The 23181-nt window shown below is 37.9% G+C and overlaps 3 protein-coding genes across 5 annotated transcripts in view; 1 reads left to right on the top strand and 2 right to left on the bottom strand.

Moving 5' to 3' along the window:
• Positions 1 to 23181, bottom strand: part of LOC126797769 (uncharacterized) — a 92971-nt gene that overhangs the window by 4882 nt on the left and 64908 nt on the right. The window lies entirely within an intron of this gene.
• LOC126797707 (pentatricopeptide repeat-containing protein At5g03800) lies at positions 416 to 4549 on the bottom strand. Its single transcript, XM_050524408.1, has 2 exons — positions 1838 to 4549; positions 416 to 524 (listed from the first exon to the last, which is right to left on the bottom strand). Exon 1 carries the CDS (start codon positions 4503 to 4505, stop codon positions 1866 to 1868), a length of 2640 nt encoding a protein of 879 aa, XP_050380365.1. The 5' UTR covers positions 4506 to 4549; the 3' UTR covers positions 416 to 524; positions 1838 to 1865.
• LOC126797702 (E3 ubiquitin-protein ligase UPL7) lies at positions 11630 to 23108 on the top strand. 3 transcript variants are annotated; one of them, XM_050524400.1, is made up of 15 exons: positions 11630 to 11750; positions 11839 to 11961; positions 12064 to 12313; positions 12397 to 12992; positions 15065 to 16066; positions 16159 to 16493; positions 17079 to 17357; positions 17455 to 17707; positions 18270 to 18440; positions 18552 to 18644; positions 18744 to 18851; positions 19257 to 19373; positions 21189 to 21278; positions 21376 to 21472; positions 22936 to 23108. In XM_050524400.1, exons 1-14 carry the CDS (start codon positions 11727 to 11729, stop codon positions 21457 to 21459), a joined length of 3525 nt encoding a protein of 1174 aa, XP_050380357.1. In that variant the 5' UTR covers positions 11630 to 11726; the 3' UTR covers positions 21460 to 21472; positions 22936 to 23108. The 3 variants fall into 3 exon arrangements, 2 of the variants coding, with proteins under 2 accessions (XP_050380357.1, XP_050380358.1); XM_050524401.1 differs by having other exon boundaries at positions 22924 to 22944; XR_007672460.1 differs by lacking the exons at positions 21189 to 21278; positions 21376 to 21472; positions 22936 to 23108 and having other exon boundaries at positions 18754 to 18851; positions 19257 to 19372.

Below are 23181 nucleotides of genomic sequence, written 5' to 3'. Positions count from 1 at the left end.
ATAAGAAGTCTTGAGCCGAAGCTCAATCTTAGTACATAAGATATGACTATACTCTGAAAAATGAGCTCAAATGGAAGAATAAAAATAAAGATCTAAGTGTATTTTATGACTTACACAAACATAGCAATATGCTATATAAAAACAAGATTTAGTCAGCTTATCTTTGCCCTTCCCATTAGGACTAGGAGTCCATTCAGCTAGAAGGCTACTACATACCGATAGTTGCCACTACCAGTTGCTTGTCCTTCTTTACCGATGGAGCCATATGGCCGTCCCTTCTTCTTCTTAGCCTCCTCAACGTAGTACCAAGGACTCGATTCTTCTCCTCCTTATCAAGATTCTCTTATCCAGTTATCCCCCTTATTATGGTGATCACTGCCGTAAACGAAGAAATCACCACGGGATTCTTCAGAGATGGGAAGTGTCCATAAAAAGACGGTGTCTGGGTTTGCGCTATTGCTCCCCGCCGGCTCACAGCCTCATCCTTTCTTGAAGTCGCGGTTGCCATATTGAGAAAACTCGGTCTGTTTCTCAATCGGAGAAACCCTAGCTAGCAGAGAGAAAAGCCGACTCACACAAATATTAAGGAGTACTAGTTGGTGCATGCAAAAGATTTTGTGCAGATCGATTTAATCCTCAAATCAGACAAAAAAAAAAGATTTAATCCTCAAAACTGAGAGTTAAAGAACTAGAGGAGTGGTCTGGTCATATGCTTGAACATACAAAAGCTTAGTGCCTAGAAAAGCTGATGCAGATTCCAGATTCAGCAGACTAGGTAATGTTCTGGATCGTTTTATGGGGACAAACCTCTGGATGCATCCAGGACAAAGAGGGGAAACTCGAGATAGGACAAATTCCTATGCACCTATGAACATTAGTAAGAATCATCGTATGAAAGAGTAGAAGAAGGCATCCTAAAGCAAAGTTTTAACTTCGAAAAGAAGGCTCGATTCCTATTGAAACCCCCATTTCTATTTCCTTTTTAGCTCTGAAACACAGAGATAAACTGATAAACTGAAAAACATCAACATCACTACCAGCAAAGCCAAGTTGCTTTGAAGCAGTTAAATTGTTGAGACTTGTACAAAGTGCCACGAAGATAAACATTCAAAAGTCCAAGCCATTATGGAGAAACAATCCCTCCACAAAGCTGCAACTTATCAGTGGAAACCTCAGCCTTGGAGAATTGAAGGGAAAACCAAACCAAGCCAATATCCAAGGTGCAGTATTAACCACCCCATCATTTATTTCAGCACATGTACTGATAGTGAGAACAATAGAGAATGCCCATCCAGGCGGAAGAACAGATAATGTAATTCAGCTTAGCATGTCGAGATTCTTGTGCATCAGAAGCTTAGGAGATAAGCATTACTCCAGAAGTCTCCTTCTATTTGCAACAACAGCCACCCAATTCTAGTCATAAAATCCAAATACATGGGGCAGTCATCTGGAGCTATAATTCGACAATTCACCGTTTCTAATAGATTTATACTTTTGAATCAATTATAGTAATTAACCAAATTACCAATTTCCCAATCAATGTGCTGTTGAACTATCATTTTACACAGATCACTTATTCATTTCCCTTAATCTTGACTATTTATTTTTCATTTGAGAAGTGGTGCTGATACCACCTATTTTCATTATTCAATAAGACCATTATAGTAACAAACAAAAAAAGGAAGAGACTGTATCTACTTTCCCCAAATACTATTTAGAAGTCCATCTGTTCAAAATTTTGTAATCTAATTCTATGGAAAATTACACTTTTGAATACAGATATGCTACAATGCTATATAACTGGTAACTAGCTACCAAAAAGGTACAGGAAACTTACAATGATGAGAGATATATGAGGCAATAGCTCACCAGTAATCTTTGCATGAGCACTGACCGTTTAAAATATAGTGAAACCCGGACGCATCTCTTACATGTATTGCTCTCTTGGTTACAATGGACATGAACTTCAAGAAAGTATGGCAATCAGCACATATAAGGATATTCTTCACAATTCGAATTGGTTGTCCTGGTTTGTTGGTCAGAAGCCCATAGGTGGCTGCTAGTTTTGCACTGTGATAGTACAGGAAATCCTTCTTCTGATGCTCTTCCACTTCATGAAGAACAACACTTGTGTCTGGAACGTAACCAGCTTTCATACATTCTACGATAAGTATTTCTAATCCGCTATATATGTCTTTTTCCTGAGGATGGGATTTATCTCTTGCATAGAATGGATGTATCTTGTTGTTATAAATGAACCAACTTCGACCTGGGTGCTTCCTAAACCCCTTTTCTCTCATGTCATCTCTCACCATCTCGGAGCAATGCCATCTCCCAGACGATGAATACAGATTCGATACGAGTATGTAGCTAGATGGATCTTTGGGTTCCATCGCAAGTATACGTTTCACAACCCTATTTCCAACAGTTGTATTCATGCGGATCCTACAGCTATCAAGCAAAGCTCGCCAAACAGAAATCCCAGGCTGAAAGGGCATCTTTCTGATGATATCCTCAGCTTCATCCAACAGACCCCAGTACCCTAAAACACCAACAAATGAGGCAAAGTGCTCTGAGTTGGGCTGAATTCCATAAACTGCTTTCATGGAGAGAAACAAATTTCGACAACTGTCAACAGAATTGGAGTTAGTATGTCTGTGTGCTGAAATGATCAAAATGAAGGTAATATTGTCTGGTTTTATGCCAGTCTTCTCCATGTTTTCCCAGACAGCTAAGGCTGCGTCACCCTGTCTATGTAGAAGATAACCAGCCAGCAAAACATTCCATGAAACTATGTCGTGAGTGGGCATCATCCTGAATATTTTGAGACCCTCATCCATGTTCCAGCACTTAGTGTACATGCTAATTGTGGCATTTCCTACCCCTATATAAGCTAGAAAACCAAACTTGATAGCATGTGAGTGAATTTGTTTCCCCAGTTCATGATACCCTATAGTCCCACAAAGAGCAAGGAGTGAAGTGGATGCAACTTCATCCATTACCATTATCCCTTCCGACTGATATCGGTGGAAAATAGAGATTGCCTCATCCAGTTGCCCATTTCGAGCATACCCACATATGATTGAAGTCAAAACTATCGATTTTTCCTGCACAGTTGGCCACTGGTGGAACAATTTCATTGCATCTCCCATTCGATTACACCTTGTGTACATATAAAGCAATGCAGATCCAATACAAGCGTTTGAATCAAAACCAAACTTGATAGCAAACCCATGAATTTGCTCACTACTTTTGCAGTCCATGAGCAAGCCACAAGCACCAACTACACTACTCAAAGTGAATTCTGTCAGCTCCAGACCCTCCTCCACCATTTTCACAAACAAATCCAGCGCCCTCAACCCTTCACCATTCCGACAGAAGCCAGCCAACAGAGCATTATAAGAAAAACAATTCCTCTCCGGCATCTGATCAAACATCTCCACAGCCATCTCCACCAACCCGAAATCCATGTAAGCTGTAATCATCTCCGTCCACGTAACGGCATCCCTCGCAGGCATCCTCTCAAACAAAGTATCCACATCTTTCACACTACCACACTCAGCATACAACTCAATAAGTGCATTGCCGACACTCAAGTCCCCCTCCAAACCAGTCTTGACAGCATAGGCATGAACTTCTTGTCCTTCCAAGAAATCACCACCACCACTACAAGCAGTCAAAACAGTCGAAAGCGTGATGTGGTCCACAAAATCACACCCATCCCTCCTCACCATCTCACAAAACAACTCAAACACCTCATCGTACATAACCTCATTCACTAAACCCGCCATAACAGTATTCCACGACGCAACATCCCTGTGAGGCATTTCATCAAACACCTTAAGCGCATAACCCAAACACCCACATTTCCCATACAAACTCATCAAAGCATTCGAAACATAAACACAATCCAAACACCCCCTCTTAGCAGCCAAACCATGAACCTGCAGACCCAATTCGATGTCGAAAACCCGAATGCAAGCAGTCAAAATCGCTACAAAGCTATACTCATTAGGCTCAATACCCGACCTCCTCATCCGACAGAAAAGCTCCACGGCCTGTTGTTCTCTCCCCGACTTGGCGAAACCGGAAACCAGGGCGGTGAAGGACACGAGGTTCGGCGACGGCAGGCTCTCGAAGACCTTGGAAGCTTCGGGAACGAGAAGCAACTTGAGATATGTTGAGAGAAGCGCGTTGCCGAGATGGGTGTCGTTTTCGCGCTTGAGAATTGCGGCATGGACGGCCCTGGCGAGGTCGGCGTCGGCGTGGCGAGCGGAGAGGCGGAGCAAGGAGAGGAGATGGGAGAAGAGAGAGGAGGCATTGGGAGTGGGAGGCGGTGGAGAAGTGAGAAGGGGTTGGGTGGGGAGAGAGGTCGAGAAGCTGAGGGGAGTTTTGGGTTTGGAGGGAGAGAGAGAAAGAGAAGAGTGCGGTGGTGGTAGTGGAGGGTGGTGAGAGAGCGGTGGAGGAGATAAGGCGGCGATGGTGGGGTGGAAAACGGTGCTCATTTGTAAGTGAAGGGAAGGCGGGTAACAACCATATCCATATTCGAGAGGGCTCTTTCTTTCTTATTTTTTTCTTCGGTTTCCTTTTATGTGAGCTGTGACAATTTCTTGTGCAACTCCACGTCTCCAACCTATTAAAAGCTATGAATTTCTTTTTCTTTGTACAATTATTTATGAGAAACATCAATTAATATGAGTGATTGACATTTTCTAGTGAGCTTACAAGTATAGGAAAACTGTGTAGTTGTCACGCCCAAGGGCCTCGATGAATACTCATAGGAAGACAATTTGTAAATTTCAAACATCTCAAATACTCGGAGGGCTCGAGAGCGATAAGGAAGTCTTTATCATCAACCCGCGTTATTGAAGATGGTAAACCCAAGGATAATACTTTGCTTACAAGATAACATTCTTGTATTTAATAAAGTCAATCAAACCAAGTGTTAATTCTTCTTTTGCAAGTCTAACCAAATTTGTAACAAAAGACAGTTATCTCGCACGAGGTAAAAACATGAACTAGTTAAGGTTTTCAAAATTTGGTTTTCATTGCTTGTCGGGTTGCGCTATCAGTGTTTTCTAAGTAAGGTCAGACATAAGTTTCTGGTAGCTTTTGGATGGTCAGGTCGCTGGTGGCGGAAAGAGCGAACTTAACTATATATATATATATATATATATAAAAGGTGTTTGTAGAGTTGTTGACATTGTGTTAGTGTAATAATATAGTCCGAAAATGTTAACGTGTCATGAGAGAGGATAGTAAGGGCAGGTGGTGGAAAGCTGAATAGGTGGTAAAGGGATGGCAGGTTCATGGCCTTCACGAATCAATCTTATAATCTAGGTTGGATCAACTTTATGTGTTATGGTGCAGATTCAAAGGTTCTCCGTGATGCTTACATGAATGTATGGTGGCAAATATTGGTATGGTGGCAGAATGTGTTGTGCTAATTGCGTCAATGGTTGTGAGGTTAGTTTCTAAATTGTCACTTCTTGAGATCCAGTGGGTTGTGGGTGGGCTTGGGTTCTAGTTTTTTGCCCCAAGTCTAGTCTTTCTTTATTTTAAGTCTACTATTGGTTGTAGTCATCCCTCCTAATTGAGCAAGAGGGTCATTCTTCTTTGAACACAATTTGTGTATTGTTAGGTTGGTGGTGTTGATTTTTCAGAGCCTTATAACCAGGGTAGGGTTTAGGTTGGTGTTGTTAAAAGGTTCAACTTTTTTAACTACATAGCACTATTATATAACATGAAAGGGAAAACCATATATATTAAAAGCTACATTATCAAGCTATAAGGAAAGACTTAGAGAAATGAGCTGACTCTGAATGGTGAAGAAGTATCCTTTACTAAAGTGTATGTGTATGTTTCTCTAAAAAGTTTATGTGTATGACCTTGCTTCAAAGCTCTTCTTGTTCGATAACACTTTCCCTCCTTGCAAAGAAACGATGATACAGAATAGAAGAGCTTGTAAAAGCTATTTGTATGAAATGTTTTGATATCTCACCATTTTTTATGTAAAATAAAAAATGGAAGAGGAAGAAAAAAGTGTCTTTTGGTTTTAGAAAGTATTTTATGTTTTAATCAATTAACTACTATGATCATTCGGGTTTATTAAGTGATTATCATTATAATTTTTGTTTGATCTTTATTCATAGTGAAGGGTTGATGTTGTTTACCTATTAAAGTCTTTTTTTGTCAATTTGATTTTTTCGAAGGTCCGCATTAGGGACTCTCATGTGAGCTATACAACATTCCTAGGCGGAAAGTTCTCTTATCTTTAATAGCAATATATAATTTAACTCCCCCGATTAGAAGAAACTTCTCGAATGGTCCATCCAGAAGTATTAAAGTATGAGTTGAAGAAATGAATTCTGTTTTGTTTTCTCTGACTTTTTATTTATTTGTGTCTAAACAAAGCCCAACTCATGTTATAGCAATTGTATATTCCATTTCCTAAATATGCAAAAAGTGATGTTATTTTTCGAAATTGCGAAAGACTTGCAAGACTCATTTGTTTGGAGACTGTGACTGTATCCCTCACCTGCCAGTTACGATTGATACACCGCATTGGCATAATCTGTCAAAACCATATTGGACCACTTTTGAGATAGCTGACAGGGGGCGATTCTTTGGGGAGATTCGGTTGTGTACACTCTTTTGCACAACACATTTCTTGGTCCTCATCTCAAATTTTGGGTGCGCTATGCAGAAGAGATTCAGAGGTTGCATGGTGAGATCTCTAAACAGAGTGATAAGGTTGGATCATACCCTTTCATTTGCACACATCATGTATCGTATGAAGAACAAATTTCGACTCCTTATGATTTTATTACATCATTGGAGATTGGGGAGGTACGATCAAACCCTTCATCTGATAGAGATGTGATGATGGTCACCATATTAGTATATCAGTTAGATTGCACCAGAACACCCAACATGCTTAATTCGAAGGCCAAATTCAATATATACCACTTCGCACGGCTTGAAGACTAGAGTGAGACTAGTAGCTTAGCAAGCACCAAAGATCAACATGTTGAGTTTGATCTTGAAACGATCATGTGGATACAAAAGAAGGGCCTATTAGCTGGTCAGATTGAGTTTGAGAATGATATGGAGAAGTTCATAAAGGTTAGTTACATTTTTTAAAATTTTTATGTTACTTTAGAGGGTTTATTTTTTTTATAAAGTTATTTACCATATTTACATGTGTATGACTTTGCTTCAAATATCTTTTTGTTCGATACCACTTTCCCTCCTTGCAAAGAAACAGTGAATCAAAATAAAAAAGCTTAGATAAGCTATTCATATGAAATGCTTTGCTATCTCACACTTATATATGTAAAATAAAAACGAAAGGGGAATAAAAATATGTCTTTTGGTTTTATTAAGTATTTTTATATTTTAATCAATTTACTACTAGGATCATTCGATTTATAAAGTGAAGTCATTATCATTTTTGTTCAAACTTTATTCATAGTGAATGGTTGTTGTCTGAGTGCTTTATTCTACTGAATCTATCAGTTTTTTTTTGTCAATTTAATTTTTTGAATGTTCGCATTATGGACTCTCATGTGAGCTATACAATGTTCCTAGGTGGAAAACTTCACCTATCTTTGATAGCGATATATAATCTAACTACCCCGATTAGAAGAAACTTCTCGAATGGTTCATTTGGAAGTATTAAAGTATGAGTTGAAAAAACAAATTCCATTTTGTTTCTTCTTACTTTATTTATTTATTTGCGTCTCTACTTCTAAACAAAAAACTGCATACAAAGTCGAAAAGGGTAAATTTTAATTATTTATTTATATAGTCCTGGTGAGAGATGGGAGTACCCAAGATTGATCAAAATGAAAGAATTAGAGATATGAGACCTAATCGTCTCATGGATGATATAAGTCTCATAATAGTTGCTTCATCTCCCAATGCTTCGTTAGATTATCATGTGGTGTTATTATCTAATTTGTGTTCCCCAAATTGTTGTATGACTCTCTTGTGCAACTTAGTTGACGACATGTACAATGTTTCTTCTGCAGCTACTATACAACCACCTTTGCACTCAACTTCTTGTGGTTTGTGTTGATTTACTTCTCTTTTATATCTATCAATTTGAGTTTTCCATCGTAGAGCTTCTTTCTATGCTTCTATGAATTGAGCTTTTGAGTGATGCTACAATACATAATAACTTTTTTGCAACCACAAGACAAAACTTTAAATTCATTCGTTCATTTTTAGCTTTTATGGCTTGGGCGATTTTGGAAGTCAATTCTTCTTATGTTACAACTAATAGATGTTGGGGTGGAAATTAGAGATCATAATGTTGGCTGGTGTTGGGCTTGATGATCAAGTCTCTCCATTCTGAGTTGCAAGACTATGCCTAAAATCTTCCTTTGAAGACCTTTTTGTGATATTCTAAAGGCTTCAAACATAAAAAATCACAAAGGCACTTAGTGGTGTGCCTGGTGTGGGAGCTAGGATCTTACGAGTGTAACAGGTTGCATGCTCTTCATGGGAGAAAGTTTTATGTGGTTAAAGATTCTAGTTGGATGGTACAAATGTGGTTGTTCAGGATGGTGGATATGGTGATATATGAGGGACAAAGTGATGGTTGTTTGGGATGGTAGTATGGTGGTAGGCTTAGTTACCTATGAAGAGAGTGATGGTGGTGGTTTTGCTTGTAAAGTTAGTGTTCGTTGCCTGTGGGAGTCAACCTCTTCTCTTGGCACTGTAGTGCCATTTATATAGGGTTCTTGATGAATTATGAAGGGTAGTAAAATGGCTCGTGACTAGGTGGTGATCCAAGAGTCACGCATGTCATGACCCTCTCGGGACTAATGACATTGGCCTTTTACCAAGTTATTCTTGGTTAGGAGGTTGGCACAAAAATGGGTTTTGAGTTCAACTCAAGCTAATAAGGTGAAAATCATAGAGGCATAGATTTTGGCTTGAGGTGGCATGTGATACTGGATGGTTTGATGAGATACCCGTTACAAGCCTATGTGTGGGAAGTCCAAATTCAAGTTCGGTCCTTGGCTCCTTAGACACCTCGGATGCTTGACATTTGGCTTCCTTAGACCTCGTAAAATCATGTGACCTTCTACACCACAACCCACCAATAAACCCTATTGACCAGTGTCTTGGGTACACATTGCTAATTGGCTGCGTGGCACGCTATGACAGTGCGGATCGTGAGATCTTTTTGAGAGCTCATGTGTTTGTCTAAGGTTGTCATGTGTTGGCATGAATTAGCGTGTGTATGAATTGTGTCAACTTGTGAGTATTAAGAGGCGTCCATGAGAGTGCCTATGGAAGATAGTGTGCTCGAGTATGGATGAGCATGGCTTGATCGGGCTCTCAAGTGGATTGGGTGTCTTGTAACATACCACCGTGTGTCCAAGGAAGAGAATGTGCTTGGGTATGGATGAGCATGAGTTGGCCGAGCTCTCAAGTAGGTTAGGTGTCTTGTAACAAACCACCATGTGCCCAAGGAAGAATGTGCTTGGGCATGGACTTGCTAGGTATGATTTGACTCATAAGTGAGTTTTGACCTAATGAGGGTGCTTAGCTTGTGTTATGGTTTTTTGGGCATGGCATGACTTGCCTCTTTTGACTTAGGAATTTTGTACCATATATAACTTATTAAAAAAATGTTCATAATGGCATAACATGCAAATATTGACCTATCGTCTTCTTGGGCTTTAAACGATGACCCAGGTGCAATGTGTCTCACACCAAACATACGCCCAAACGTTGACCCTCAAATTCTCCATAAAAATAGTGTGCATTTTTGGGTATGAACAATAACTTATGTACAAGCTCTATGATTTGGGTTTGTAGTGGATTAGCCATGGGGCAGAGAACTGAAAGTTAGGAGGAGAGCAGAGAAGTGTGATATGAGTCATTATGTGGGTTTCCTAGAGTTGACTAGGAATCATTCCATGTTACTTGTATGCACCATTTTGAAGTTACCTTCAATTTTAGTTTTGTTAAGATTATTGATGTATTAATATAGGTGGTGTGGATGGACTTGGTTTCTTGACGTGAGTCCATCTTATATAGCCCAATTTGGTTATTCAAGTGATATTTCTAAGGCTAATGTCCCTATCAACATGTATCAGAAACCTCTTTGAGGTAGGGATCATGGAAAAACCACGCACCATTGCAACTTCTCTAGTAGCCAGCCTCTACTGGTTTCAATGAGCTAAGTAATGTTGACTGTTGAGTGTGAGCTACAAGCGCACGAGGATGAGACCATAACGAAGATAGGGGAGCTATACCAATATTTAAGTGTGCAGCCATTTCTTCAACTAGAAGAGAAATGATGGATGATCAGAGATTTATGGGTCCAGTCCACATCAGTATACGCTTTTCAATCAGATCAACATCTCAGGCCACTACCTTGAGTCGCTAGGTTCTCATAGCTAGCAGCTCGCTTGGATTCAATATCATCGACACGAGGGTCTTTATGACGATAGCTACATGGTATTCCTCAGGGTAATGTTCCCCATCACAGCTTAATACACAATGAAGTCATTCTTGGAAGTAAATGACATCAATAATAGATCTATGACTTTCGATGACAATGCCACTCATGTCATTAGAAATGAGATAACAAGTCACATAAATCTTGGTGAGCCTTTAAATGAACACCTAACACATAGAGTATCTTCGGTGCATGACGTGTATATTCACATACAATTTGAACGACATAAATTAGAAGAAATATATAAATGTATGGTGAAACCTGAATATAAATTATTTTCAAAGATTAAGATTGTATCGTGTACCACATATGCCATGCATATAAGAATTTCTAAGTTTTAAGCCAATAATTACTATTAAATACTATCATTAATAAGCTTTTTAATGTACATTATGTTTTATTTTTTTTACCACCATACGAGGGTCGGTAGCATTCCACATCTTGAGGATCAATATCATTACCCTTTTTTGTTGAGATAGTGCTTTAGGTTCGGTAGCGTCACAACTTACACCAAATACAAATACTGTGTATGAGTACTTATTGACCACCCCTAGGGTCACATTTTTCATGTTTGTGTGTTGATCATAACGGCTTTGTGTTTGGCAGACTTAAAATTCTTGTGTTCACGGCGTGTATAATAAATGTTACCCGACTTAAAACTCTATCTAGTTGTAATTATGGAATAAAAAACCGTATACAGTGGTAATTTTGTACCTGGTTACTAATTGGGATTGAAGAAAGAGTCCGATGAGCTCGAGAATCGAGACGACGACGGTGGTGGAGGAGTCTGAAATCTGAAGCTAGAGATTACTGTATGCCAAACCCCAGGCTTGAAAAGACAATTGAGCTCCACCCTTTTAAGTTTATGAATCTCATGAAGCCTTTTAGATTTGCTACAGAGAAAGCTCCAGGGAGTAACGGAGCGCAAGCCGTGAGGGCAAAACAGACCCCATGAATCCATAATATGCAACCAAAGAAACAAAAGAGTAAAAAGTATAATTGAATGACCAATCTTAGAATGACACGTAATAGGACAAAAGACAGGCTCTCTGAGGTCGGGCTCATTCCAGAATTCGCGGGCTCATTCCAGAATTCGCCGCGGTGAGTGGGTGACAAAAGAAAATAACACTGCGTTCTTTATTCGCGTTGTGGACAATCACGATGATATAATTAGAGCAAAAAAAAAAAACGGTTGTTGACGAGACTGAGCTCTCGATTGGCCGATTGCCGCCGCGTTCCGGCTTCCATGGACGACCCTCGCAAACATCAGGTACACCTCCGATCTCAGTTTCCATTTTCTCCGACGATCGTTCTCCGATCAATCTCACGCGGTGGTTGTGGTGATCGGTTTTTTTCAGGTCTCGCTGAGAGGCGCGAGCGCCAAGGAAATTACGAGAGACGCGCTGCTGGAGAAGGTCTCTCAGGAACGAGAGCTCCGCCAGTACGCCCGACGCGCCACCGCTGCTGCGCTCTTCCTTCAGGTGCCGGCTCTTTCTCTCGTTCTTTTGATTTGAAAATTTCTGTCCAATTTTGAGATGAATTTGAGCGATTGAAACGCGGTCGCTTTGGAAATGTTGTTGTAGAGAGTGTGGAGGCGGTACAGGGAGACTAGGACGGCGGCGTTGGAGATGAGAGAGGAGTGGGAGAAGTGTTTGAAGCAGCAGCAGCAAGCTGGTTCAGTCATCACAGCAATTTGGATTTCGAGTCATGTAGTGAGGCCTTTTCTCTTCTTCGTTTCGTGCTTATTAATTCGGAAGAGGAGAATTGAAGCTGCAGAAGTTAACTGTATGAAGAGTTGCTTTCAAATGCTACTAGACAGCTTGAATTCGACCGGTATGTTTGTTTTTTCGGATGGATAGTTTTCTCGATTTGGTTTAGTTAGTGTGTTGATATCGGCATTGTTGTTTTATGTGTAGACTCGAAGAAGAATTACTGCTCTCTGGCGATTGGAACTGTTGAGGAGAGAAGAGTCTGGGGTTATCAGTCCAGGAGGCTGATTTCTCTTTGTATTTTTGTTCTTTCGGAGTGTGACAAGTCCCGGCCAGGAGGTCAAGATATTGTTGCTATTACGTCTCTGGCAATGCAGCTTGTTGTCGTCTTGACTGATGTTAAAGGGTGGAAGAGTGTTGATCAACAGGATTGTCAGATTGCCGATACGGCAGTGAAGGATTTAGTTAGGTTTTTAGGGAGTGGTGACAGTGGTCTTTACTCATCGATTAGAACATACATCAACACATTGGATGTTCCTTGTGCTTTGTCGCGGTCGAAAAGTAGGGTACAGACAGATGACAGCTTTTTGATTACTGCAAGCACCATAACATTGGCTCTTAGGCCATTTCATGTGTTGAAGTTCGATGTAAATAGCCTTGGCTTGTTGGATGTCCATGATGTTGCTGAGAAGTACTCTGTGTTTCTGCTTACAATTCCTTGGCTTACTCAGCGTCTGCCTGCTGTACTTATACCTGCAATGAGGCACAAATCCATTCTCCAACCGTGTTTTCAAACATTACTGGTAAGGCTCCTACAAGTTGAATAAAATGTTTGCAATTTCTTTTTGGTAAAGTATTCTCTTGAGTGCTCAAGTAAATGATCTGTCTGTAAATGATTTTGGGTATCAGTCACTGGCTCACTGCAGAATTTAGGAATTAATTTTTGAAAGTGTTGCTGTTGGATGGGACAATAGTAGTAAGTTGAGGCCAGTAGGATCAATTTTAAGATTAATTCTATCCTTATTATGCTAAACAGTTTTTTTCTTTTTTCTTGTGCTTGGTACTTTTCACTTAGATGCTAGTTGACCTAGTTATATGCCAGCTACCATGCTTTCCTTGGATATGATGAGTCAATGAGTCGGGTGGAATTTTCTAGGTGATCTATGTATTACTAGTTTGTAAATGCTTCGTACTGTTGATATATCTTGTTATTTCAAACTCAGATAGTTCTTGTTGCAACCAATTCATCACCTTCATGCCCTTCTAAGTGGACATCTCAAAACGATTTTAAAGACCGTAGTTTGGTGATGGTCACCGTATGATATAGGAACAATTTTTTTTTTTTTAAGAATACTGGTGGAAAGCTCTCTTCATTTGTCTCTATGATATAGGTCAAATATTCTAGTTTCAGGGTCGATCAATATGCAGTTAGTAGGCTAGTTGAAGACAAAATACTCTCAGAATTGTATTGGGTTTGACAACTCTCTTCATTTGTCTATGATATAGGTCAAATATAACAAGAACTGTAGATTTAGGGTTTGTCTACTCATCCAAGTATAAGATCCCAATGAGGATTTTCTTTGATGTATTTCATTTTTAAGTATGATAAAATCTTGTATTTTTTATGCACTATTGCACTCATGATAATACCCTCCTCTTCAATTAGTAAAACACTGACCTACTCTCATCTGGATACCGTTCCCCATTTCCTCTATCCTTTTTTATTTCTGGATATGATCAGTCAATGTGGTTCAAACTTTCTCAACTGATCTGTTTAATTAGTTTGAAGCTAATACTTAAGCTTGCATTTTAAACTTAAGTATCATAATCCTTGTTTCTATGAAAAAAAAGACCGTATTGCAAACCAACCAAATTAACTTGATGCTGATGTTGTAAGGGTGGGCGGAAACAAAGTCATTTCTCTAAGGTTCATTTTTACTGCCCATAAATCATATTTTAACGATTAGTTTGTTATACTTGCACGATATATACATAAGGTGATGTCTAGGATTTTGGATGTCAGCTGATGATTTGGTATGATACATGTGAGGTAGTCTTATTGTGAGTATAGGCTCATGCTGGCTATTGGATACCATATATATGTATATACATATTTTTTTTTTGTGCTGAATCAATTAAGTGGGTGGAACTTTAACAGATTTACACGTAAGTATTTTGATAGAATTACAGCAGCCGAAACCTAGTCTAGATGTCAGTAGTGTGATAACTTAGCTCGGCTTTTCTCTCTCACGCATTCTTTTGACCAATATACCAACCTGATGCTGGTTTAGGAACTACACTTATATAGATTAAAAATGCGCTGTCTCTCCTTACTTATGTCCTCGGTCAGCCAATTATGTCACTAGTAGTTGTTCATGTAAGTTTATATATGTGGTCTAACGCTCATTTGACGTATGTTTTTAACTTATTAGAAGTGTGCTTGTGGATGGTTCCTTCGTTTATAAAAAATTTAGAACCTAAATGATCTTTTATTAATAATTTAGAACCTAAGTTATCTTTCTCTCCGTATATTCTAGATCAGTGAGTTATATCTTACAAGGAAGTGGGTGGATTAAGTCTATCAAGAATGGATGGGGCCTGTGTAGCAGTACATGTCAATACTATCATTATCACACTGTTTGTTTGTTATTCTTTTTATTATCAATAGGAAAACTTGTATGAATTAGGTTTTTTGATTTTATTTTTTTAATTTTTTTAATTAGTATTGGCTCTATCCATTTGTTACATCATCGTATGTGGAGGTGTAATCACACTTGTCAATGGAATATTAGTTTTGTTCATCCCTTTTCTTTTCATTCTGATTACTGTGATTCAAACATGTGGGGGCTGATCAAACTTTCGCAGGTGATGGCAGATTTTAAAAGAGAAAATATTAAAGGCGATTCTGGCCGTGGATCAGTCGATGTTTCATGTGTCTCAAAAGGTTATTCCACCAGTTGGTTGGGCTCTTGCAAACGTTATATGCCTAGCTACAGGGGGAGACAACGATTCTGTCGATCCTGGAGGTTTCCATCAAGAGTTCAATTGCGCATCTTATGTACGTGCTAGTAATATTCTTGCAGAAAACTTGTTGGTTAGGCTTGAGATTGTTGATTCTGTCCAGAAGAATCAGGATGCTGAAAACAATATTGAAAACAGTGAAAAGCTGAGCTCTACGGTTTCATGTGAGAGTGAAGTGACCAATGAATCTATTAAGTTGTCGTTCTTGGATATGTTTAGGCCTATTTCGCAGCAGTGGCACCTTACAGATCTTTTGGCAATAGTGAATAAAATGGGGCACTCTCAAGGGTCTGAGACTAACACGCCAAAAAGATTGGAATTTTCTGGGAACTTGGAATTGCTGGATATCATGCGTTTATATTCTTTCATGTTAAGAATGTTTTCATCTTTGAATCCAAGGGTTGGCTCACTGCCTGTCCTTAACATGTTATCATTTACTCCTGGATTTCTTGTGAGTCTATGGGAAGTGTTGGAAACCTATCTTTTTCCTAGGAATGTTTGCAGTGGTCATAAACTCTATGATATCATTAGTAAAACTTCTGGTAGTGGAAAAGATTGGAATGTTGGGAAAAGGAAAAAGCATGGCAATAATGATGGAGGTAATAAGTGGGTCAGTGCCCTTCATAAAATTACTGGGAAATCACAAGCTGAGACTGGTGACAGAGATTTGCGTGCTAATCAAGCCAAGGCTATACTTGTTGACAAAGAGGATTCTTCTGATGTTTGGGATATAGAACTTATGAGACCTGGTCCTCAAGGTATTTCAAAAGACACATCATGTATGCTTTATCTTTTCTGTGCAAGCTATTCACACCTGCTTTTGATTCTCGATGACATAGAATTTTATGAGAAGCAGGTACTTTTTTCAAAGTCTGTCTTATTTTTCCTTTTGAGTGTTTTTGATTGATAGTATATACCAGTTCTTGATATTAAGTGTTATATGAACAGGTACCATTTACACTGGAGCAACAACGGCAAATTGCATCTGTTCTTAATACATTGGTTTATAATGGGTTATCTCAAAGTATTGGACAGAAAGATAGACCCCTTATGGAATCTGCTGTCAGATGCCTGCATTTGATATATGAAAGGGATTGCAGGCACCAGTTCTGCCCCCCTGTTTTGTGGCTATCACCTGCTCGAAAGAACCGCCCACCAATTGCTATAGCTGCCAGGACTCATGAAATTTTGTCAACTAACCAAAGATCAGATGATTCTCTGGCTCTGCAAAGTATAGGCTCCGTTATAACTACAACCCCACATGTATTTCCTTTTGAAGAAAGGTTAGACAATACTTGTGTGAACTAACAGCAATAATAGCTCTTGTTGAGAGCTATTCAGTTTCCTGTTTTTTTGGCGCTCTGGATGATCTGTTGTTGCCTAGTGATACTATTGTTGTCTTGACTAAAAGACAGGATTATGAAACCCATCTGTCATTCTATTTATATCTGGAAGATTCTACATTGAAATTGATTTTTTTTAGGATAATTAGAGGAGTTGTATTAATGGATCTTGCATCTGGAAGACAGAGTCAGTTACTCTAGGATATTCATCTTGTTTCATAGTTCTTGAATGCTGGAGAATTTTAATAAGGTACACAGTGCACATGTGAGTCAACTAGAATGTACAGTTTGCATGTGTTTGCAAGTGAGAGTATAGAAGTGCTTGGACACAATATCACAACTTCTCTTAGATCCTGTTTTTTTTTTGGCTTAAGTTATAATCTATGGGCGTCTTAATTGCTTGCTTTTTACATTTAACATTTTGCTGATAAATATTGACTTCATAAGTTCGAGGCCTCCAGGTCTATCTAGGATGTTTTACTCTGCAATTATGCTTGATGTAATTATGTGTAATTTTCTACTCAGGGTGGAAATGTTTAGAGAGTTTATCAAGATGGACAAAGCCGCCCGAAAAATGGCTGGTGAAGTTGCTGGCACTAGTTCTCGATCAGTTGAGATAGTAGTTCGTCGTGGTCATATTGTTGAAGATGGATATCAGCAGTTAAATTCCCTGGGATCAAGATTAAAGTCATCCATTCATGTTTCATTTGTCAGTGAATGTGGCCTTCCAGAGGCTGGGCTTGACTATGGTGGATTATCTAAAGAGTTTTTGACTGATATATCCAAAGCTGCCTTTGCTCCGGAGTAAGTTTGCACTACAGATAGACATAAATATCATTCAACTTTCTTACGTAGTTATCTTTTTAAGTGAGTTTATTAACCTTAGTTTTTCTGTTAATAGCTATGGCCTATTCTCTCAAACCTCAACCTCAGACAGACTTCTGATTCCCAATCCATCTGCAAAATATCTAGATAATGGTATCCAGATGATTGAATTCCTTGGGAGAGTTGTTGGAAAAGCACTCTATGAAGGAATACTACTAGATTACTCATTTTCTCATGTTTTTGTACACAAATTGTTGGGTCGATATAGCTTCCTTGATGAGCTTTCTACACTTGATCCAGAGATTTACAGGAATCTGATGTATGTCAAGGTAAACTATATATTATGTTTACGCTTCTTGGGTTCTTTGCTTCTCATTACATTACATCCTTGTTGAAGTGTCAGTACTCTTTTTAATAAGCATGCAACATGTTGGCCTGGTGTGAAGTGTTAGGTTATCATGCAATTTAGTTATTGGGAAACCATTAAACAGTATAACAGAATTGTTTGAAATTAATCGTGATTGTTGTAGGAAAAAAAAATAAACTTATGATCTGAAATATGGAATTGAAGTCTCTTTCTATTGAAAGGGCTGTATGACATTATTCATATGAAAGAAATGTAAAGTATTGGGAATTGAGGTCCTTATATTGTGGCTGATGTGTATTTATTTAGGTAAATTTTGATCTGGTTCAATGAGTTCAAAGCATTACAAATGTAGTGTTATTGGTCGCTTGGTCTGAACTAAGTACAACACATTTGATTGTGAGCTCCAGCTTAAGTTTGTGGAAGCCTCTTGTATCTTGCTAAAGTTTCACTTAAATGTAGTATGTTTGCTCATGTCTGTTAAGTCTTTAATTTTGATATTTATTTGTGTGGTTATCACTTTTCAGCATTATGAAGGTGATGTTGAGGAACTCTGTCTGGACTTTACAGTAACTGAAGAGTCATTTGGAAACCGACATGTTATTGAGCTAAAGCCTGGTGGAAAGGATGTTACTGTAACAAGCAAGAACAAAATGCAGTACATCCATGCTATTGCTGATTATAAGCTTAACCGGCAGGTTTGCATTGACTTTTGATAGACATTTGTAAAACCTGATTGAGACAGAGGTCACTATCCTCTTTTTGGTGTTCAATGAAATAATTACCCTTTTCTTGATGCTTAATTGCAGATGTTTCTTTTTTCAAATGCATTCTATAGAGGGCTAGTTGATCTCATATCACCATCTTGGCTGAAATTATTTAATGCAGGGGAATTTAATCAGGTATTTTCCTCCCAAAGTTATTTTTCCTTTCAGATTTATCAACTTCTGACCCAAACAAAATCATTTGGTGCTGAGCTGATCTATAATTATGGTAAATAGTTGCTATCAGGTGGAGTCCATGACATTGATGTTGATGACTTGAGAAAGAACACACGATATACTGGTGGTTACTCCGAAGGGAACCGAACAATTAAAATATTTTGGGAGGTATTGACCCTGGACTGAAAGTTGATTGACATATAGTTTTTCTAAGAAGAAATTTGATTTTTATCAGTATATATAAACATATAGTTTTTATTTTATTTCACCCTGTCATTAACATTTTGTAAGCTTATAATTTGAAGAGATGATCTGTTCCTTTTTTTTTACAATCATTAAATGGGGATTTTCGTATCTGCTGTGTATTTTATTCTAATAATGGAAGACCAGATATGTTACATAATAAAACTCTGTTCTCTATACTCGGGTCTCAGCTCTCTCTCTCTCTCTCTCTCTCTCTCCAGTTTATGCTGTTCAGTAGCTTTATTTATGCAGCAATTCGAATATTTCTAATATTCAGGATACTTGTGTTGTTTATATGTTTTACTGAGTATCGTTTTCCTATGATAACAGGTGATAAGTAGATTTGAACCTAATGAACGGTGTATGCTTCTGAAATTCGTTACCAGTTGTTCTCGAGCTCCATTACTTGGATTCAAACACTTGCAACCAACATTTACAATCCATAAGGTGTGCTTACCTTTCTTCTTTAAATAGTTTTCATGTGCGTGCACATGAACACACACTGTCACAATTAAAGCTGGAGTTCAATCCATTAAGGACCACCATAATGTAGCCAATATGCATTCGTAAGTATCTAATAATTGGACATATATGCTGATTTAGTAATCTCCACTCACATGTCTGGTGATCTTTCCTATCATGTCTGAAAGCACAAGTTTCAATTTTCTTTAATTACTTCACTCTCTCTCTCTCTTTCTCATGGTTTTCCTCAGCAATCTCTTAGTCTCCCTGAATTTGTGCCTGCTCCAACCATTAGATCTGCATTACTCAGTTGTTCAACCAATTCAGCATTTTGTCAGCTAGCAATACGCTGAGAAATAAATATTTTCTCGAATTAACAAGTGGTTCACTAGAGGGATGACGAGATGGTTTAAATTCACCAGCCATTTATTTTTTAAACAACAGTGACACACATCATGAGTGAAAACTAATTCTAACTTTATAAGTGAAACTTGTCAGAACAGCTGGGTGCTTTTAGTCCACAGTAATACAACTATAAATGGAATGAAAACCTTGCATCTTGTTGTAAAGGCCATGTCTCTAGTTGCATAGCTAAACTTTTCACCAGTGAGGGAGGACCTCGTGAGACTTATTTTATCTGCAGAGATGGTGACTGACTTATTTTGAGGATTAATTGCAACTGGTTTTGTGTTTATATTCCTATCCTCCACCTCGAGAGCAAATATGTGACTGTAATCCTTGGCAGAGATTTCAGATCAGGCCTAGAAAATCTCAGATTGCAGAGCAGAAGACAGAAACAGAGATAAAATAAATTTGGGTTTTAATAAATAACTGTCATTTTCGCCTTCAGATGCTAGGCATAGGTCAACAGAAATGTGTTTGGGAATCACTTTACTAACGGACTTGCCCAGATTAGCTTATTTTGGAAACTCCAGAATATAGATTGGCTGAAATAATATCAAGGGATGCAAACTGAAACCGTCATCAAATTAGGGTGCATATTGGCTTTTAAGCCTTTACTTTATGTTTAACTTTAGTGCTTGTGAATGGTGATATCGGTTTGCTAAGTATCACCTCTTGTGTGTGTGTATCTCAAGATAACGTATATCTTATGTTAACCATACAGGAGTTTCCTTGTTTGTGAAGCCCAGTATCTTACAACATGACCAGGCAATGCCACTTCATCAGTCATTGCTTTCACGAGTTACAATAAAAAAAAAGAAATGAAATATTATAGTTTCAAAAATTTGCCAGTTATCTGTCAGAAACTTAAGTTAGAAGTATGGTACAACTGCAGTTTGATTTTCATATGAGCAGGTTGTGAGGTCATTTATATCCTCCTCTTTTGTTTGTAAAATAGAATTTGTGCCTTTGGTTTGCTGAATGAAAATGTTCGAATTATGTTGGTCACTGATACAATGTAATTCCTTTGTATTACTGAACACCTGTTAAGCTCAATACTTTTTTCGGAACTTTCAATTGTACTGTCAATTTTTGGGAAACCTTACATTTAACTCAAAATACCAGATGGATAAGTGCCTCAACAGGAAGAAATAGATTTGTTTGACCGTTACTTTAGCTTTTTATCCTCTATTGCATGAACCTTGAACTTCTGGGTTATATCATAGTACCTCTTTTGGAGAAGAGTGATAAAGTTACTTGGTTTTGTATTCTGATAGTAAATATCTAAGAGAAATTTATGATTTGAAACATTATAACTTGTACGTAGTAATTTATGTTAGGAAATTGTTATGTGATCAATCTATAGTGCTTACTCAAAAAGTGGGCTATTATGTATAGGTTGCATGTGATATCCCTCTGTGGGCAACAATGAGAGGACATGATATAGAGCGGCTTCCATCAGCCTCAACTTGCTACAATACTCTGAAGGTACAGTAACACATTGCTTAAAATAGCTACGTACTACGACATATATGATATATCTGCTTTTACCTGTGCTCATGTTTCCCTTCTATGATGACTGTAGCTTCCAACATACAAGCGTCCAAGCACGCTGAGAGAAAAGCTTCTATATGCAATCAGTTCTAATGCGGGTTTTGAACTTTCTTGACATATGCCTTCAGGTATTAGTCATTTCTTATCTATTTTTTTAATTATTAATTTTTTTTCCTACTATTCAAAGTTCCAAATGCTGGTATTTCTCACTGGTTACACGTAGAAATAATGTTTGCATGGGCTTGATTGCGTAGTATTCTATGCCATAAAGCCCATTAAAGATGGGTCACCAGTTGCAAGTGGCATTTCATAAATTAGGTTGGATATTACAATGTTAGGATCAGAAAAAAAAGGTATAGCGGTGGGATACTTTAATTTGTCTATAAGATGGAATTTCCTCATAGTGATATAGAATCTTATGTTTTACTTCTTCATGTATAAATAAATATTTTCCAAATTGCATGGGATATTTTGATCAGTAACTGGGAAGTAGTTGACACTGATGGTCATAATGTAACTTCAATGTTCATGTTAGCACATTCTGGCTTCACTTGGAATTGATGTATTCTTTTTCTCTCCAAAATTGCGTTCTGAGCCAAAACCAGTAAATCAAATTCAGTGACATGCCATTCTGCCTGGTACTTTGTCCTACCTTGTGAAAAATTACTGCCCCACAGTTATGTAGAAAATCAGGTGAAGCACGAGCTTCTCATATCCAGTTTCACGGAAAGCAATGATGGCATCCATTGTATAATGATTTTCTAATCTACCAAAAATATTCTCAACTTTGTTAACTTACACTGCATATCTCTTGTAGGTGCGCTCAACATCTCTACACTCCATAAAGGAATTCTCTTTTGTTTACCGATTTGTTTACCTGAACCACTCTCTAGGAGCTCTAGGACTCGTTAAAAATTCTATTTAGGTTTTTCCTTTTTTTCTTGTCTTTGAATTGTCATTTATTCTTTCTCCCCCTTTCAGTGAAATTCCAAGGGTTTACATCTAAAGAAGTTCTAGGGTTTTTATATATGGTCAATCAAGTCTTAAAAACTTCGAAGGAAATAATGTTATTTGAAAATAAAGGATCTACTTTGTCCTACTATGATTATTGACTTCATTACCTTTTGCTTTTTGATTCGTAAGTGCATTTGCAAAATTTTTGCAATGAATATCATCTCTACATCTTGAATTACATCCTGGTTGTTCATAAATTGGCTGTTGTATAAGGAACTTTTGCAAATGCTATGTGTTCAAATCTAAAAGAGTAAAAATGACCATAATGTTTATTACATTAGTATTATTGTACAACTCTTGAGTTTACCCGTAGGGAGCAAACAATGTGGAAAGACAAAGACCAATTATGATATTTCAAATACTGTTAGATATGATATTTCTGCTCTATTTAGCTCTGTTCTTCTTCTTTTTCTTTTTCTCTATGGTCTGCATTACTTTTCTGGTGATGCCATCTTCTATGTTTCTTTTGGCAGTTCTATTTCATTGGTCAATAGAAGCATCATAGGTGCAATTTAAGTTCAGTACTTAATGGTTTTATACAATTACTTATTTGCTTTGTGTGCAACTTCTTTTGCAGTTGTCTTGCTATCTGTCTGTCTTACGTTGGAATAGGAGGTCTCCAGACTTCTTGTGAGTACTGAAATGATTTTCTTGTAAATGCATATTAGTGGATCCAAAAACTGTAGATAAGAGGATATATGTTAATATTTACTGTGTGATTCATTTATATCAATATAAAAGTTGTGTTTACATTTTCCATCTTTTTTTTTTTGGGATTCAAATAAAATGACCAAACTGCTCTTAGTCTTCCATATATGTAATT

This window comes from Argentina anserina, chromosome 6 (genome assembly GCF_933775445.1).
Source record: "Argentina anserina chromosome 6, drPotAnse1.1, whole genome shotgun sequence".
In the NCBI taxonomy this organism is placed as follows: Eukaryota; Viridiplantae; Streptophyta; class Magnoliopsida; order Rosales; family Rosaceae; genus Argentina; species Argentina anserina.
The sequence above is the reverse complement of the archived record's forward strand: the minus strand, read 5'-3'. Positions and strand labels throughout refer to the sequence as shown.

What these genes read in the sequence shown, in the direction of transcription:
- LOC126797702 (XM_050524400.1), top strand. Translation starts at nt 11,727, where the DNA reads ATGGACGACCCTCGCAAACATCAG. An exon ending in CGTGTTTTCAAACATTACTG is followed by an intron (nt 12,993 to 15,064) that starts GTAAGGCTCCTA and finishes AGGTGATGGCAG; the next exon opens with ATTTTAAAAGAGAAAATATT. An exon ending in ATGCAGGGGAATTTAATCAG is followed by an intron (nt 18,645 to 18,743) that starts GTATTTTCCTCC and finishes TATGGTAAATAG; the next exon opens with TTGCTATCAGGTGGAGTCCA.
- LOC126797707 (XM_050524408.1), bottom strand. Translation starts at nt 4,505, where the DNA reads ATGAGCACCGTTTTCCACCCCACCATCGCCGCCTTATCTCCTCCACCG.